We start from the raw sequence: 17700 nt of genomic DNA on the forward strand, positions 1-17700 counted from the left end.
CCCCTTGGTGTTACGCTGGAGCTTGCTGCTTTCTCCATCTGTATGCATTTCAAACAAATACAATCCTAGACCCCCAGGAAACTGCTTAAGCCCTGGGTTAGAGGCAGTCAGTGTTAGGCTAGCAGGGTGCAGAGGCAGCACAGGTTTCCTAGAGAGCCGAGGTCAAGGAAAACCTCAAAGCAAGCAGACCTTGCACATACAAAGGCCATGGAGGGCGGGAAGGCAGTGATGAGTTTTAGTGGGGATGGGGATCAGCATAATAACAGCTGTCTGCAAACTCATGACCCATACTCACAGCGGCTACCTCTCCCGTACAATGAAAACATTAAAAACCACTGAACTGCCCCAAACTGCTCCAATATTTACCCTTGTTTAGAACAAAAAGCAGAACTATGCCCCAAAAGGGGTTTAACTCAGGAAACGATCAAGTCACCAGGCAGTTCGGCTGCGGGTGCTGCTCAGAGCCCATCCCTGGTACCAGCCCAGCCAAAACCCACCCCGAAACCCTGGAAAAGACGGGAATGCCGGGAGCCTCCTGGAAGCCCCTATTCCAACCGCAGGTCAGGGGCGGGCGCCGGGCGCAGGCCGCGAGAAGGGCCGGTTAACGACAGGCGCCCTACGGCCAACCCCGCCGCCACCGCCCAAAGCCCGGCGCGGCACCCGACGCGGCAGTCCACCAATCAGATGCGCCGGGCGGTGCGCTGGCATCCAATGGACGGTGGGGTGGGTGGGACTTCCTGCGCCGGTTGCTACGACAAGCACGGCTCTTCCTTAGCAACCGGCATTGGGGTGGTGGCGCTGGCCGCGGCGGTGGCGGCGCAGGTGAGGCCGCGCCCGGAGCCCGCTCGTCCCCTTCCCCCTGCCCCGCTGAGGGCTGCCTGACGAGTCTCTCTTTCTTTCCTTCCCGTGGGGCTGATGGCGGCGGGCCGGCGTGAGGGGGCCGCTTCGGGTGTGCGGCCCTCTCAGACCGTGTGCCGACTCTTCGGTGCTGACGCTCTGGGGGCTCTTCCTTGACGTGTCCCCTCGGTGTCCAGTGGCTGCGGCCGCTCTGGGGCTGTGGCGTGCCTTTCCCGACCAACGGCCTGCCTCCCTGTCCTTTCTTTTAAATGGCTTCTCTCCGTGGAAACCGCCGCCGGCCCATGGGGCAGCTCACGGCCCTCCTCGGTCTGTGGCACTGGGGTCGTCCTAGGGAGAAGCTGGGTATTGAAGTGGCTTCTGGTGTCTGCCTTGCTAAGAGAGGCAGGTGCCGGCCAGGCGGCTGTTCTGTCCTGTGGAGGTTGTGGTGGGGATGTCTATAGGTCGTGTAGTTCCCCATGTGAGAGCTAGTAGTCTGTTAGGAGTTGGTGCTTTAGCCAGCATCTCTACATGCTTGGCATAAATGCTTGGTCTGTGTAGTGTTGCCTGACACCATGTTTGTTTTGTTTTCTTTTTAGTGTCAGATCACCCTTGTTTCTTCTGAGTAGGAAAGTTCTTTGAGAGAACCAGAGGGAAGATAATAGAATCACAGAATGGTTAGGGTTGAAAAGGACTTTATGATCATCTAGTTCCAGCTCCCCTGCCATGGGCAGGAGGACAGTGAAGTGTTCAGAATCTGCCAGTCAGAAAGTGCTGTGCCTCTGCATTGCCCAAGCAGAGGCAGGTTGGTTAATTGGGCCCAGAGGCATGGTCAGATTTTCCCATCTGGTCCTCCCGAGCTGACAAATGCTTGAGGATGTGAGGAGCAAGTGTTCAAACCAGACCAAGATGTTCCTGTTATTTCCGTCCAGACATGTACACCAGTCCTGTTCCTAAAATACTCTTATCCTCCACTTACCGTGCGCAGGCTGAAACTCTTGCAGATAATAGTGTCCTGGGAAAATCTTTTTGGAATTAATCAATAGGCTGATGTATTGTTCTCCTGTCCCTTGTCGGAAGCTGTACCCTGACTTGGCTCTTCCCTCAAGTTCAATTGGTGCTTCTGGGAAATGCCGTGCTCTTGGAGCCTTGTTTATGGAAAATGGTATGATTTTTAAATTTGTTTGCATTAATGGTCTGTAAGATAACACTCTTAAGTGCGTGGGGGGTGAAGATGATAGTAAGCAACGGCAAGTAACCAAGATGGGTTTAAAAATATCCTTGTAAGAGTTTATTGGCTTTCCGTTTTAATTCAGAGCTTTCTTACTCTTTTCTGTGTTTGTTTTTGTTCAAGCAGCATCCTCTGGGCTGAGAAGTTTCCCCTCCTGCTGAAGCTGCTCTGCCTGTGCTCACAGAGCCACGTTCCTGTCTGCTGTCTGCGCTGCAGCACCTTGCTGAACTCCAGGCAGCCCGTCCACCCCTTCCTGGGGTCACTGTGGAAGGACCATGGCAGACACCGGGGAGGGGAAAAAGGAGGAGGCTGAATATAAAAGACTTCACACCTTTCCACTGATTAGGGTAAGAAGAGGGACGGATTATGCATGTACTAGTGTTACAGATATGAAATTCTATCTTCCTTCTACCAACCTTCCAAACCAGAATTTCTCCCAGTGAGTAGCTGCTGTGAGAACCTATGTGCTGATGGTCCTGTGGTGGGATCCTGGTCATCACTGCTGCTTTCTCCCTATCCTTGACCGCTGTCAAGGAAATTCATTAGCCAGTGTTCCCTGCCCTCAGACAGGGCAAGCCTGGGGCAAAATGATCCATCTGATAGACTGAACATGCTGCCTTTAGAGCCCTCTTCTGTGTTCTGGATGCAGCTTGCTTTTTTTTTTCACTAGAGGAGCTGCAGTAAAATTTCTCACTAGCCAGCCAGATAGCAGAAGAGGAAGAAAAGGCTGTGTAACTTAGCAATAACTAAGGACTGTGGTTGGAGCTGAATTAACATGCTTTCCCTTCACCTTGTGTAACAGTAAAGCTCACAAATGTATTTACCTCTTCCTTTAAGCTGTGCTTACTTAGGGCTAGTCTTAATGTTAGAGAAGAATTTCACATTGGCTGGGACAAAGGAACAAATGGATCACTTGTAATGCAATAAGGCATTTTCATATTTACTGTTGTCTGAAATAGTGGAAATGTTTGGTGTACAGACAAGCCTGTGTTGCTGGTGATGCCCCCCACCTTGAAGCAGGCATTAAAAGTCACAGGACTAGCTGCCTCTTGCCCACGCCCAGTAGTCTATGCCCCCGCTATACTCTGTGCAAAAGTGAGGGCTACTTACTGTTGGCTACTTACTGTTGTCTCTTGTCTAGCTCTTATTTTTCTGCTTAGTTCGTCTGGCCGGTTTTCTCTTTCCAGCACACAGACATGCCAGAGGAGATGCGTGTAGAGGCCATGGAGCTGTGTGTCACAGCGTGTGAGAAATATGCCACCAACAACGAGGTACTAGCCACATCCCAAAATGGCTGCGGCGGCTTAGGGCTAAGGGTGCAGGGCAGAGTGGAGTCACATCCTGACATCCTATTACTCTCTTTCTGCACTGAGCAAGGATAGAGGAAGGCAAAGATCTTGTCTAGATCTTAGATTGAGTTCCTTTTGTCAGCAAGGTCCACAATAGCACTTTGTTTTCCTGCAGGAAGCAGAGATCGGTAGCAGTGCTGCCTGCCAAACCATATCCCTTTCCTGATCCTGTCTTTCCTGTAACATGCTTCCACTCTGATCATAAAATGCCCTATGCCCCAGGGCTTGATTTAGAAATGTGTGGAGATTCCTGTTTTAGGGATGAGTATATGAAAGTCTTTGAACCTTTAGGTACAGTCTGTTAAGTCTTCTCTCTTGGCTTCTAGCCTCCAGAAGGAAATTAAATTACTAAGACCATATAAATAGGGGGTGATGCAGAAGTTATGGCTTTTGGAAAGGTTGCCCTTAACTTTGATAACCAATGATAAAGGAAGGCACATCTTGCTCCGTGGGCATGGCACAGACTGCTTGTTGCTGGAGCAGTTTTACATTGGAGCAAGAAGACAAAGCTATGAAGCCAGATATTCCTTCTGTCCCATCATGCCTGAGACACCTCATGTCACTGCAAAGTCATCTTCTCCTTTTTTTAGATCAAGCAGGTTGTGATCTGGGAGAAGCAACAGCCTTTTGAAAGTCAGCCTAGTTTCAATGTTTTGGTAATTAGCTGAAGGAAGAAAAAAATGGACTCCTATAAAAATAGCTGCAGCTTAGTGACCTGAATCTCCTCTCATGCTCGCTGCACCCCATGTAACTCTGTCAGCATCTAAGCCAGAACTCTAGCTTCAGACTGTGTGAAGGAGGGAAATGATTGCTAGATGCAGTTCTTTAATTTCTCCTCGCTGATGTGTGAGAGGCTGCTGTAAACACAGAGACCTGGTTTACCCTCGGGCATAGCTCTGAGGAGCTCCCAGTTGCTGCAGGACAGTGGCTGTGCCTGTTGCCCATGGCTTGAGTAGTCTGTTGAAGGGAGAAGACAGCTAGGTGGATGTTTGCATAAAATCTCACTGTTTGCTCTGTCTCACCCTGTGCTCTTCTTACCATTCTCCAGAGCGCTGCCAAGATGATCAAAGAGACAATGGACAAAAAATTTGGGTCCTCCTGGCACGTGGTGATTGGGGAAGGTTTTGGCTTTGAGATCACTCACGAGGTGAAGAATCTGCTGTACATGTTCTTTGGTGGCAGCCTGGCCGTGTGCGTCTGGAAGTGCTCCTGACATCTGGCTGGGTCCCAGACTCGCTGCATACAAGAGATTTCTTCCTTTTCTTGACAGGTTTTGTACAATCTGGAGGTGGGGCTTTATTTTTAATAGTTAAATGTCAGGATTTATTTCTTTCCATACTAACGTGACAGTTCCATGGGATACATATAGTTGCTGCGTGTGTGTGTGTGTGTATACACTTGCAAAGCTGTCCTGTCCTTGCTCATGGGATTTCTCATCTGTCTGTGGCTCTTTTCTTGGTGTCTGAGCCGAAGCTGGAAGGAGGTGGGGAATAGGTAATCTCACGACATGCTGCAAAGCTGCACAGCAGCACTAGGAGGGGGAAGTGAAAGAGGAAAGGTGCTATCTAGCCCTAAGGCTTTTTTTCCCTCCCACTTGTTCCACTTCGTGTCCTCTCTTCTCTGCCTTCCCCAGTACCGTATGGTATGGCTCTGACCAGCACCTGTCTCTCCTCTCTCTGAATACCATCTTCCCTGCTTCTACGATGTGAAGTACAGAACTGGCAGTGCCAGGGCTGCTCGTGGAGGTGTGAGCCACAGGGAAGCAGACCCAGCTTGCCCTTCCCCACTTCTTTTGGGAGGGTACAACAGCTGAGCTGTCTGGTTGTAGGAGGTTGCTATGCAAACTGCCCCCTCCTTTCTCACCCACTGCTTACTGAGATAGCATGAAAACACAGGCGGCTGACGACGCCTGGGGAGTGGGTGAGAACTATTCATAAGGCTCAAATGCCTCCCTGTCAGTTCTTGGGGGTGTTGCAAGTGCTGTGTACTTTCAGCATCTTGTTTGGAGGCTGAGGGAAGAAGGAGGCTCCATGTGAGATATCACATCAGAAGCCTCACGTCTTTTTGGACTTGCGTTCTTTTAGCCCGTTTCATTTTTTAAAGCTGTCAGTACTGGAGGATGGAGTGAACGTCAGTGTGTGTTACGTACATGGCTTATTTATATAAATCTGGGGAACTGTGTTTTTACAATAAAAATTTAGGAAAATGTCCTTTTTTGTGTCTGTTCTAAAATGAAAATCCCAAAGTGGAGGATCAGAAGGAAAAGTAGTTCAGGAAACATGGAAGTAAGCAAACAGTGGTGTAGCTCAGGCAGAGGACAGTCTCCATCCTGTATGTTTCCTGGGCGACTCGTAGCTACCATCTCATCCTCCCTATTGAGTACCTTTCACCAGTGCAAGCAGTGAAGATGAGGAGGACTGCCAGGCCCACAGTGCTGCTGGCCAAAGTCCACTCAGCTGTCGAAGCAGTAGCAGCAAGGCAGCATGCCGGTGTCCTCTGCCCAGCCAGTGTGCCTCTGCTCTGACCTTTGTGTTTGTGGCTTCCTTGATTTTCAGAGTTTTCCTCTGAGAATGTCACCAGCAGTACTGCTGGCACTTTGTGTTTTATGAGAGGCCACGCTTGAATCCATAGTTCAAGTCCAAAGGACCTTTCTGGGTTGGATCAAACTGGTGGAGGCTCTTGAAATTCCTTTTGCTCCTATTCTGAACTTCAGTGTGATGCTAGAGATGTCCTTCCTCCATTTTGTCATGTCAGGAGCTCTTCTATAAGCCAGGAATCAGAGTAATTTGAAGACAACTAGAAATTATTTCAAATTTGGACCATCTGTGCTGGCTGGGCCCAACACCTTCTCACATAATTCCCTATGGATCAGGTAGAAGGGAACTGCAAGGCTGGGGGGGCACGTAACTGGTACCAGGATATCAGCCATGTGTGGTGGACTGCAGTGACAGGATGGCTGTGCAGTGTAGAAAAGTCCAAATCCCTTGAGCTGTCTCTTGGTGTGGTGACTGCTTCGCTCTAGCTAGCTGCGTTTACATGAAGATAGCACTGTTGCCTGGCACTTTCTGCAGCTGGCACATGGAAAAGATTATTTTCTCTTCCACAGCTTTCTATCTCTTCTAGGTTCTGAGGGAAAGGTAAAGCCAACATCTTTGCAATGCCTTGCACTGGAGCATGGTGATACCTTCAGCCATGCCACAGTCGCTTTATTCATGCCTCCTTCACACTAATGAATAATTAACTGCTGTGTGCAAATGCAGACACGCTGGACATGAGCATCTCTGCAGGGTCATGGTGACCTGCAGGTGACCACAGGGAGCTGCTTACCTCAGCACACAATCTTTTGGCCTTGCTGCCAGTTTGTTATCTCTTTAGCCACCAGCTGACCAAAGCTAATGTCTCCATGACCTGCATCAGCAGTAAGCAAATGTTGACCGCTCCCCAGCCTTCTCCAAGCATCAGCATGCAACCAGATTGAGGTGAGCTAGGTGTGAATTCTGCAAGTGACTCCAGCCCTGTCACTCCCCCAAGGTAAGTGCAAGGTGGCTCACAGGAGAGCAGCAGGCTATTTTGTTTCCGAGGGTAACAGCTTTCCCACAAGATGTTACCATGAAGAAGCCAACCCATCTTACCTGGTTTGCATGCCCTGTACACGAAAGCATGAACCTCAGCTTCCCAAAACAGCTCTGTGTCAAGGCCTCTGCTCTAAGGCAAGTGTTCAATAAGACAGATTGATTTTCCTGCCTGCTGCAAGTTGAGTCATGCTGTGCTTGCCCCTGTATGTTAAAAGAAAAGACTTTTGCCTTCCTTTTGCTGTGGAACTGGCACATTTTTGGGCATGTCTGTATCCTAGAAGCATAGAATGGTTTGGTTTGGGAGAGACCCTAAAGCTCATCCAGTTCCAAACCCCTGCCATGAGTAGGGACATCTTCCACCAGACCAGGTTGCTCAAAGCTGGTTCATGGATCAGAGATTGTCTCCTGAGTTTTCCTGCAAGAGACACCCCTGCCAGTGATGCTCTGGAGCCTCTAGGACCTACCTGCTTTTGACTATAAAGCTGCAGCCTCTTTTGCTGAAGAATTTTACCTTACAATTTTTCAGCAGAAAGTTGGGAAGTTGGCAACAGGTGCCTTGCTATTATATTCTTGTCTCCCTCTCATTTCCTGCCCCCTGCATGTTGCTGCCATTACCCATCAAAGCATCGGGCTGAGTCAGATGTAGAAAATGAGATGAAAAAAGCATGGTGATGCGTCAGTGCCAGCCGAAATGACCCTTTCTATCTGCCCATCCTGGAAAGCTGTGATAGCAGCTCAGGGGGCTGTGCTTCATGACTTCATCCTTCCCCACTGAGGGGAGATGGGAAGATGGGAAACATCATTATCATCTGCTGGGGAGTCCTGACTCGGTGCCAGTGGTGGAAACGTCCTTGGATGTACAGCTCTTCCTCTGCCCCAGGGGTGGCTTGAACCTGCTGAGAAGCAGGGAAGGTGCTGGGAAGATGGAAGGAGAGATGGTGGGGAGGGGAAGATGGGAAGAAAGAGGTGCAAATTCAACTGCTTCTCTGTTATGATGTCATGGCAACAAGGTACATCTGCACGCTGTCAGGCGATGGGGGCAGGCTTTGAAGCTCTCCAGCTCTTCCCTGTTGCTGCAGGCTCATGTCTGACTCGCTGAAAAATCCTGTGGTTAATATTTAATGCCAGCATTAAAGCGCTAAGGGTAACAAGTGCCCCCACCTAATCCCCTGCTTCCACTTTCTAATGGGATGCTAAAGCAAGGTGAGGGGTAGGATTGCAAGCTTCCCTAGCCCAGGGATGGGACTTCTGGTCAGTAGGATGGCTTTGGCCCGTAGGGTCTCTGTCCTCTTCTGGCTCCAGGATGCGGGAGGGAAGTTTCAGTTTGGAGCTGGTCTGGGGCACTGGAAAGGGGGGGCGGGGGGTGTGTGTGTCTCCCTCTTCCATCAGTCTCCCAGGGCTGGCTATGGAATAAAGAAATCCGTGGCCCTGCTCTGGGGAGCCGAGCCCAGCTCCTTTGATGCGAGCTGTTAGCACATGGGTTTTGTTGGTGTTTTCTTTCTGCTAGGCAATGACTTAATGAACCCATGTTCCAGCTACAGCCCCTCCTAGGTGCCTTCTTTCCAAACCCTATGTCCGGGTTGGATCCAACAAACCTTCCGGAGCAAGACGCCATGTTCCTTTCCCTGGTTGGCGGGGGGGGGGGGGTGGGAAGCCATCTGCTCCCCTTCCCAGCTCCTTCTGCAGGGCTTCAAGCTCACCAGCCAGGCAGGAAAACTCTCCTCCTCCCGCATCGCTCCGGCTCCCATCGGCCATCTTGTCAGTGCAAGGCTCCGGAGGGGAACGCGGAGCTGGCTCAATCTGGGGCGGCTGATGGTGTCAGCCACAGATGGTTTCCAGGCAACTGTCACACTGTGGGACATGGAGAGCCAAGAACACTGGGAACACCGTGTTCCCTCCGCACCGCCTAGGAGGGAGATGAGCCTGGCATGGACGGAGCCCGCACGAGATGGTGCAGAGAGGGCAGCGTGAGTGAAAGGATAGTGCAGGGATGGCACTGGAAAAGCTCCTCCTGTGTACACCCTCCTGCCCGCTGCTCACCCTACCCTCACTGGGTTGGAGCGACGATGTCCAAGCTGGCTGCTGGTACATCACACAGCGAGGAAGGACCACTTGGTGCATGAGATTTCACATGCCCTCTGCATCATTTGGGAAATCAGAAAGAGGAAAAACATCACTCTGGACTTCCAATTCCCCAGGCTTGTTGCTTGTGTTGCCGTGCTTCTCTGTCCCTTCACAAATCCGAAGTGCCCTCCCTACAAGTCACCAACCCTTTTTGCCAATGCAGCCCAGCTCTGTGTCCCTGGATGTCACTGGAAAAGTGAATTCCTGACAAAAATGGGCTGCCTTCCCCCTCCACAAGCTGCCAGTCCTCCACAGTGCTCAGTGGGTCCTGCTGCCCTTCTGTGCTAATGCCTGAGGGAGTCAGCAGCATCCCCACTCTGCCTGCCCACCTCCCCTGCCTGCTTCAGAGGCCCTGCAAGCACCCCTGCCCACGAACCTTGCCTGCCTGGCAGCTCTTTCTTACACTGCCAAGCCCAGCTTTTCCCTTCCCAGCGATGCTGATGCTCACATCCTCTTCATTTTACCTAATCTGAGTGGTTTTGAAAGGGGGCTGAGATCAAGTGGTTTTAATCGCTTAGATATTTAAGGGTGACAAAGTTGCTCTGTCTGAGCAGCAGGAGCAAAACTCTCCTGGATTACAAGTGTGCGGGTATGATGGACATGGGGAACGGGGCTGTGTAGTGTTGGGCAGGGTGGGTGCTGCAGAGAGGCAGAACCGCTTTGATGCCCTGTATACAAAGGAAGGTTCTGCAGCCCAGTGTGGGTGACAGCACGGAGGAACAGGATCGTGCGGGGGTTATCTGCAGCCATCGCTGTCCCCGAGCCAGCTTGGTGGCTATTGATTTGGAACTTGCCCTGTTCACACTGACCGTGGTGGTGGCAGCTTGCCCTTTATCAGCATTGATAAACCCCTCTCAACCTCCCGCCCCATCCCACTGCCATCCCAGCATTGTCACCCCATGAGGTGCCACGGTGACAGATCATTCCTGAGACTCTTCTATCGCACTGGTTGTTCTTCTGCTGTGGTGCTCTACATCCAGGACACCTTGCTCCTGGTTTTGCACAGGGGCTGCAGGCACAACAGTTCTCTTAGCCCCAAGTGGGTGCTCACATCTTGCTGAGCATCTCAGGTGAGGAAAGATGCGACGCCGGCTGCAAACACTTTTCCAAAGGAAATTTAAAGTCAGCCTCCTCTTTCTCCTGTTCCTGGCCCTCCTGGTGCACCTGGTGATGGATTTGGCTCTCCCTGCAGCCTGCAGGCGCTGTGGCTGCGACATGAAAGCACTGAAAGCCTTGGGTGTCCCATCAGGTAGCCCTGTGCTGGCCAGCCCCAAAAAGCTGAGCCTGAGAATCCTTCAGGATTTTAGTGGCAGCAACAGCTCCTTGGAGAAGAGCTCCCAGCTGCAGAGAAGGGCTGGACAGCTGGGGCGACAGCGCCGGCATGGAGAGGGGAATACAGGGCAGAATGAGAGGTCAAAGCTGGAGGCACTCTTCAAGCATCCTCTCTACAACATCCCAGTCCCGGCGGTGACAGAGAAAGACAAGCTGTTTGTCGTCAACCCCATGGAGAAGTTCAGCCTGCGCAGCAGCGGGAGTGACGAATGGTGAGGAGTGAGCTCAGCCCTGGCTTGCTTTGGGGGGATAGGTGGGGTTGAGGGGACAGTGTCAGGGACCAAACACATCGTTTCTCTGCATAGACCAGCATCTTAACCCCAGAGGGGCCCTGACTGCTGAGTGCACTCTTCTTGTGCCTCAAGTCTTGTCTCAGCCCTGAGTTTCTGGGTTGCTACCCAGAAGCCTTTAGCACACAGCAAAGCCAAAGGAGGCTCTTGAATTATTCATAGTATTATGTAAGGTATCTTTCAGGTGATCTCCTCGTCTCCTTTCCTTCCCTTCCCCAGTGCAGACTGGCCTTTGCTCTCTCTCTCTTTACATATGAGGAAGTCCCCAGTCCAGATTTCTAACCAGTTTTATCCCCTCTCCCAGCACGTTGGAGATGCAAAGCCTGCAATGTAGGTTACCTCCAACCGTGAGACTGTTCCTGTCCTGTATTCCACAGGGCATCACCTGACCCCTTTAGGCTCGGCCGTATGGTGACTCACCGCTGCCGACTGCCTATTTTTATCACTGGACTACTAACCTCTAATTAGGAGGGAAGATATTAAAAGCTTTAGTGTTGATAACACATAGCAGCTTCCTTATAGAAAGCACACTTTCCAGTCATAGTGGCTGCTAAAATTGGGAGAGAACACAGGCTGGTTTAAGAGCTGGTTTCCACAGATGGGTATTTGCCATGTCTCTGAGGGCCGCCTCTCCTATGGATAACCATGGGAGATGCATCTGGTTTGGTGGAATTTGGGTAGTCTGCATTTTCCTAGAGAGAGAGACATGGATTTGGGTTATAGCTGCCCTTGGTCAGACTGTCCCATTGCAGTGCTGGTGCAGAGCAGGGGCAGATACCCCCAGGAGCCCCCCTTGAATGCCATAAAACTGCAGCTTTGCTGGAGGCACAGAGATAGGGATAGTGGCAAGCTCATCCCTCAAGGGAAACCAGGGGTGTGAGATAAACCCATCCAAGGGGAACCAGACACTGAGGGTGGGAGTTGAGGTCAGTGCTGGGGATGGCTGGGGAGCCTCTGCTCCTCAACCCCTGTTTTTTGGATGCATTTCCCCAGTGAGCACATGGGGGGTGTCGCTGGTTGCATGCCCGGGAGCTAGTCACTTGGGGAAAAACTACGAGACGAGGTGCCCCAGCAGGGAAATAAAGGCAGGGATGAGAGGAGCAGGATTAGCCCAGAGACTTTCTGCAGGGGTTGTGAGGGAAGACACCGAGCCCCTCCAGCCATCCCAGCACATCTTCCTGGCCACCTGTGTTGAGTGGGATCTGCCCAGGAGCCCCATGGAGGGCACATGGGGTGAGGGGTTTCACCGACAGCCAGGGCCTTTCCCCTGCCTCACCCTCCATGAGCCGGGTCCCAGGAAGGGCCTGGGGATGTGGGACCCGTCCCATCCCAACTAAACACTGTTGTTGTTGTTGGGGTGGCGGTGGCTGTCGGGCTGCAGGGTCAGCAGCAGTAAAGCCGAGACGCTCCTCCCGACAGGGAAGACGGCCTACGACACCTACCCTGCCTGGCTCAAATTCCACGTTGGCATCAACCGCTATGAGCTGTACCCCCGCCGGGACCCTCTGATGCCCACCCTCCTCCGGGACTTGGCCACACAGAGGATCGTCAGCTCGGGTACCACCTCCCTGCCTGCACCCCTGCCCACACCCCTGCCCGCTGCCCGCCTCCCTCATCCCTGTGTACTCCCTTTCAGTTCAGAAGTCCGGTGGGACCCAGCTCAAGCTCATCATGACGTTCCCGAATTATGGGCAGGCCCTCTTCAAGCCCATGAAGTGAGTAGAGCCAGAGACAGCCCCATACCCCCCCTGCGCGGTCCCATTAGGCGGTGAGGAGCGGCTGGAGGAGAGAATGGAGGGAGAAAGGGAGAAATGCTTCGTGTTCCGCCTCACTTCAGCCCCCCCCCCCTCCCCAAATTGAGGCTAGCGGGATGGTCCCCTTCCCCTCGCCTTCCCTGCCGCTGCCTGCGGCAGCCTGGGCGCAGATTGTGATGGGGTAGTGACCTCCAGTGGTGGAAAGAAGAAGACGGTCCATGAGGACCACCCCGGACCCTCCAGTCGTTGAGGGCTTCCCAGCCCTTGGGTTGGGAGCAGAGGGTGCATGAGGGGTTTGGGGCTGCACCACCCCGCAGGGAGCAACTGGAGGAAGCTGGGTCTGCCTGTGCCTCCAGTGGCTCCAGGGACACAGGGTGAGGGCCGGTTTGGAGCCAAGGCCACGCTCGGGGTGATCCTGTCCAATGGCTGTCACCTCCACCCTCCCTTCTTCTCCCAGGCAGACCCGGGACCAGGAGACCCCCATCGACTTCTTCTACTTCTCAGACTTTGAGCGGCACAATGCAGAGATTGCAGCCTTCCACCTGGACAGGTGAGTGCAAGCTTTGCATCCAACTCTGCTCTCCCACGACAGCAAAGCAGCACAGAAACTGCTCCTTCATCCCACCTCTTCCTCCCCGTGCGAGGGATACCTGCATCTCATGATGGGTTTAATAACTCGCTGTGAAACCAGTGGGGGGTCAGCAAGGAATGGTCCCAAGTTCTGTGTTTCAGGATCCTGGATTTCCGGCGAATCCCCCCAGTTTCTGGCCGTTTGGTCAATATAACGAAGGAGATTCGTGACATCACCACGGATAAGAAACTGGCCAAGACTTTCTTCATCTCTCCAGGTAAGTTTTTATGCTGTCCCTCCTCTCCTGCTCCTCATGGAGCAAACCTGGAGCCGGCTGCTCCTGCCCAGGCTCCTGTGCACTGGGGCAAACAGTCCCTTTGGGGACAGCTGCAGTTCCCGCTGGGTCCCTTGCCATGGGGCAGTGCTCCTCAGGGCCTTCCCTGCCATTCCTTTGCTGGTGGCACATGGCCACGGTGCATGGAGCATCTTCTCCTGGCTGTCGCCTGGACATGGGGGTAGCAGGCTCGTTGCCTTCCTGCTCTTTGTCAACCTTTGCTTTGTCCCCTTGGCCAGCGGGCAACGTCTGCTTCTACGGGGAGTGCTCCTACTACTGCTCCACTGAGCATGCCCTCTGTGGCAAGCCAGACCGGCTGGAGGGCTCCATGGCCGCCCTGCTGCCCGACAAGACCTTGGCCAAGCGCCGCTCCTGGCGCAGCCCCTGGCGCCGCTCCTACCACAAGAGCAAGAAAGCTGAGTGAGCTGGGTCACAGGGAGGGATGGGGGCATGGAATCATAGAACCACAGAACGGTTTGGGTTGGAAGGGACCTTAAAGCTCATCCAGTTCCAACCCCCTGCCACGGGCAGGGACACCTTCCACTAGACCAGGTTGCTCCAAGCCGCGTCCAACCTGGCCTTGAACACTGCCAGGAACAGGGCAGCCACAGCTCCTCTGGGCAACCTGTGCCAGTGTCCCCCTCATAGTGAAGAATGGAGCAGCAGAACAGTGAGACAGGAGGGGGCTGCCCCATGACTGCTGTCATAGCCCTGTTCCACACTCGGCCTCTGCCCGCAGGTGGGAGCTGAACCCCAACTACTGCGCTCAGGTGCGGGAGACACCACCCTATGACAGGGGCCATCGCCTCCTCGACCTCATCGACATGGCGGTCCTTGATTTCCTTATGGGTGAGCCCTGCTGTGCTGTCGCTGCGGACCGAGAGGCCCAAACAGCTCCATGTCCCGCAGTACCGTGCCCTGTGAGGTTTGCTGGCCAAACCATTGCTCAGGCTGCAGAGAGCTGGGCTCTTACCCAAACCAAGAGCAAAGGCTGTGCCATTAGGACACGTGCCAGGCAGAAACTAAAGGACAAGCTGAATACCCTGGGCACAGGAAGCATCTCTGAGCAAGCTCCCACGTGCAGCCCCTGGGGAGCCGGGATGCGGCGATGCTCCCCAGGGCTTGCACTGCCTCTCCTGTTCGTAGGGATGGTCCTTCCTCCGCATGCTGTCCCCCAACATCATCTGACTTGGAGAGCTTCCCATCTTCTCATCTCTGGCTCCCTCCATGGGGCTGCTGGGATGAGAAGGGGGTGGGGCTTTGCTTGGGTCCCCCCACTCCATGGCCATGACCACCAGACAGGCCCCTTAGAGGTGCCCCCAACCTTTTTCCCCAGCCTCTGGGTTTTGGTCTCACACCAGGAGGGGTGCATATCCCTGCTCCCACATTCCAGCTCACCACCCTATGGCACATTTGTTGCCCCACTGCAGGCAATATGGATCGGCACCACTATGAGACCTTCGAGAAGTTTGGGAATGACACTTTCCTACTCCACCTGGACAACGGCCGCGGGTAAAGCCAGGGAGGGGGAAGCAATGCTAGCAAAGGGGTGGTGGGAAACAGCAGGTTGTGCCAAAATGCTCCCCACACTGGGCTCTGAGCTGTGGAGCGATGCTGCCCTGATGCCCACTGATGGGATTTCCTCCAGCTTCGGCACTCACTCACGTGACGAACTGTCCATCCTGGCCCCGCTCCGGCAATGCTGCAGGTAAGGGGCTCCCACAGTGCGCCCCAGAGCTGCCCTTGGGAAGGGATTCCCCGGATTGAGACCCTTCTCCCTCCTCATCTTCGGCAGCATCAAGAAGTCGACCTACCTGCGGCTGCAGCTGCTGGCCACCCCGTCCTACCGCCTGAGCGACCTGCTGCGGGAGGCGCTGGCCACCGACCCCCTGGCCCCCGTCCTGGCCGAGCCCCACTTGCGTGCACTGGACCGGCGCCTGGGGAAGGTGCTGGCGGCGGTGGGACACTGCCTGGCCAGGGCAGCCCACCCGGACAAGGTGCTGGTGGATGATGTGGGGTCACAGGTGTGACGAGGGGGGTGTACCCCATGGGGTTGGGGTGTTTTGGTGAGGCTGATATGGAGAGCGGTGTGCATAGCACTGGCTTTTGGCAGCGCTGGAGCCGGCAGTGTGATGCACCACAAAGTGGGTGTAGGGATAGCTGGGACAGGGAGGGTATTTAAATAAAAGGTTGGCCCAGTGGCGAAGATGAGCTGAGGTCTCCCCGACCAGGGCTGCCTTCCCAGCCCTGGCCTGTCCTTGCTTGCCTGGACATGTCTCCGCAGCCCTCCAAAGCCTTTTAGGAAAAGGCTGGAATATTTTCTGTCTTTCCTGCCTGCCTTTCCCGAGAAAAAGCTGCCAAACTGAAGCAGTTGACAAGCTCCTTCTGCCTCCCCCACAGCCCCTTCCAGCGCAGCGATGCCCTGGTGACCCCCAGAACGTAATCTAAGGCTCCCCACTGAGGCATGAGCTCCCAGCCACGCACTGCTTACCCCTGTGCTGCTCTTCCCATACCCATCCAAAACCCCCACGCCTCCAGCATTGCCACCTTTGCTGCAGCACTGGGGGTGCAGCAAGGGGGAGAAAAGCCCCATTCGCCCCCCCAGCATTCCCTCAAATCCTCCAGGAACTGCTACCAGCTCCCTCCCCACCCGAAACAGTGGCTCTTGGGAGGGATGGATTGACCTGGGGCCATGTGCCCTATTTAGTGCCCAGTGGCTCAGCACCCGGCTTATCCCCTGAGCCTCCTGTGGGGGTTAATCCGCAGCAGGGTTACGTCAGCTGGGGCAGGTGCCATCGCTCACAGCCACCACCAGTGTCCCCAGGTAAAGGTGCCAACAGGGAGATGTCCTCTGGCCCGGCTGGTCACCCGTGGAGTGATGGAAAACCGCAGGAAAGGCTGGGAAAGGGTGGCTGGTGCAGCGGGAGGCAGAGCTGCCCTGGAAAAGCCAGGCAGAGACTTAGGCTGCAACAAAAAATGGGCTTGAAAGGGAGAAAAAAGGAAAGAAAAGGAACACAAAGAGGGCCTGTCTGTGTTACACAACGGGGCCGGGGACTCTGAATTGGGGTTTGTCGCAGTCTGCCCCCCCATCCTCCCCCCGACACTGGCAGCAGGTCCCCAGCCCGTGCACCAGACCCAGCGAGGGGAGGAAAAGGTTTTGAGGTTCCGGGGCTGTTTTGCAACGCGGCCGGTTTCACATTTTTAACCCTTTCTATAAACGCCCTTTTGCCGCCTTACCCGAAGCCAACGGGGCCGTTCCCACGCTGTGGCCCTCCCACAGCCGTGTCCAGCCGCAGGCAGCCGGCTCCCCCCCTCGCCGAGCTCCCACAGGGAGCTGTCGGATTTAGAACGCGGGGCGTAGGAGGCGGCTGCTGGCTCAGCCCGGCGCGTTGGCACAAGGTCCCGGCGGTGCCGCTCCGCGCTCAAGATCCCAACGGGAGCAGGCGGGTTTGGCTCCCGCCGCGCTGCCCATGGGGGAGAGGGATGGTAACGGGGTGTCTGAGGCCATGGGGCTGGGGAGCAGCAGAACCTGCCCACCCGGTCGAGGCGGCGTGGGCACACGGGTGTTGAGTGGGGCTGCCTGCGCCGTAGGGATGGGTTTGGCTGTGCCGTCGGGGTGGTGTGTGGGGTTGCTGGGTGTTTGCCACCTCACCGGGGCTGGCAAACCGCCTGCCCCAGCAAAACCCAAACAAGGCTGGGGAGCAAGTGGGAGCCCCAATTTTGAGTTGCCATCACCCATAGTTTGTACCCAAGGGCCTGCCTTTGCCTGGTAGCATGGGCTGCCTGCAGCCCTCCGTGGGCGTGGGGGGTGTGGGCTGGAAGTCCCCCAGGGCTGAGGTGTTTGGTGACCTGTGGGCAGCCAGGGGGTAGGGATGGGCCCTCCCCATCACCCCCCAAATGATAAGCATAGAACCACAGACTGGTTTGTGTTGGAAGGGACCATAAAGCTCACCCAGTCCTAACCCCCTGCCATGGGCAGGGACACCTTCCACTAGACCAGGTTGCTCCAAGCCCCTGTGTCCAGCCTGGCCTTGAACACTGCCAGGGATGGGGCAGCCACAGCTTCTCCGGGCATCCTGTGCCAGGGCCTCACCACCCTTATAGGGAAGAATTTGTTCCTTATATCTAACCCGTATCTCCCCCGTCAGGTTAAAGCCATTCCCATCACAACAATAAAGCTATGCTAACACAGCGACTGCGATAACAACAGCGATAACGATAACAACGGCGATAACAATAAACAGTCTAGCGATGAACCCTTACAACGCGGCGGGGGGGGGGGGGGGGCGGGCGGCGGCGGCGAGCG

At 54.5% G+C, this 17700-nt stretch overlaps 2 protein-coding genes across 5 annotated transcripts; both read left to right on the forward strand.

Annotated features, from left to right (window-relative positions):
- The first annotated feature begins 752 nt into the window (after positions 1-752).
- Positions 753-5624, forward strand: DNAL4 (dynein axonemal light chain 4). 4 transcript variants are annotated; one of them, XM_080627035.1, is made up of 5 exons: positions 794-822; positions 1915-1999; positions 2192-2412; positions 3253-3336; positions 4463-5624. In XM_080627035.1, exons 3-5 carry the CDS (start codon positions 2341-2343, stop codon positions 4625-4627), a joined length of 321 nt encoding a protein of 106 aa, XP_080483161.1. In that variant the 5' UTR covers positions 794-822; positions 1915-1999; positions 2192-2340; the 3' UTR covers positions 4628-5624. The 4 variants fall into 4 exon arrangements, with proteins under 4 accessions (XP_080483163.1, XP_080483161.1, XP_080483162.1 ...); XM_080627036.1 differs by having other exon boundaries at positions 795-1164; XM_080627037.1 differs by lacking the exon at positions 1915-1999 and having other exon boundaries at positions 753-822.
- Positions 5625-10193: 4569 nt separating this feature from the next.
- LOC308231341 (extracellular serine/threonine protein kinase FAM20C-like) lies at positions 10194-15424 on the forward strand (the record flags this gene model as incomplete). The annotated part of the gene is made up of 10 exons (XM_080636608.1): positions 10194-10657; positions 12117-12292; positions 12372-12450; positions 12947-13039; positions 13222-13337; positions 13634-13814; positions 14134-14243; positions 14825-14906; positions 15043-15102; positions 15190-15424. The coding sequence occupies 10 exons, from the start codon at positions 10194-10196 to the stop codon at positions 15422-15424; spliced, it is 1596 nt and encodes a 531-aa protein (XP_080492734.1).
- Positions 15425-17700: the final 2276 nt, after the last annotated feature.

This window comes from Psittacula echo (assembly GCF_963264785.1).
Source record: "Psittacula echo genome assembly, chromosome: 1".
In the NCBI taxonomy this organism is placed as follows: Eukaryota; Metazoa; Chordata; class Aves; order Psittaciformes; family Psittacidae; genus Psittacula; species Psittacula echo.

What these genes read in the sequence shown, in the direction of transcription:
- DNAL4 (XM_080627037.1), top strand. Translation starts at nt 2,341, where the DNA reads ATGGCAGACACCGGGGAGGGGAAAAAGGAGGAGGCTGAATATAAAAGA. An exon ending in ACACCTTTCCACTGATTAGG is followed by an intron (nt 2,413 to 3,252) that starts GTAAGAAGAGGG and finishes TTCTCTTTCCAG; the next exon opens with CACACAGACATGCCAGAGGA. An exon ending in AATATGCCACCAACAACGAG is followed by an intron (nt 3,337 to 4,462) that starts GTACTAGCCACA and finishes ACCATTCTCCAG; the next exon opens with AGCGCTGCCAAGATGATCAA.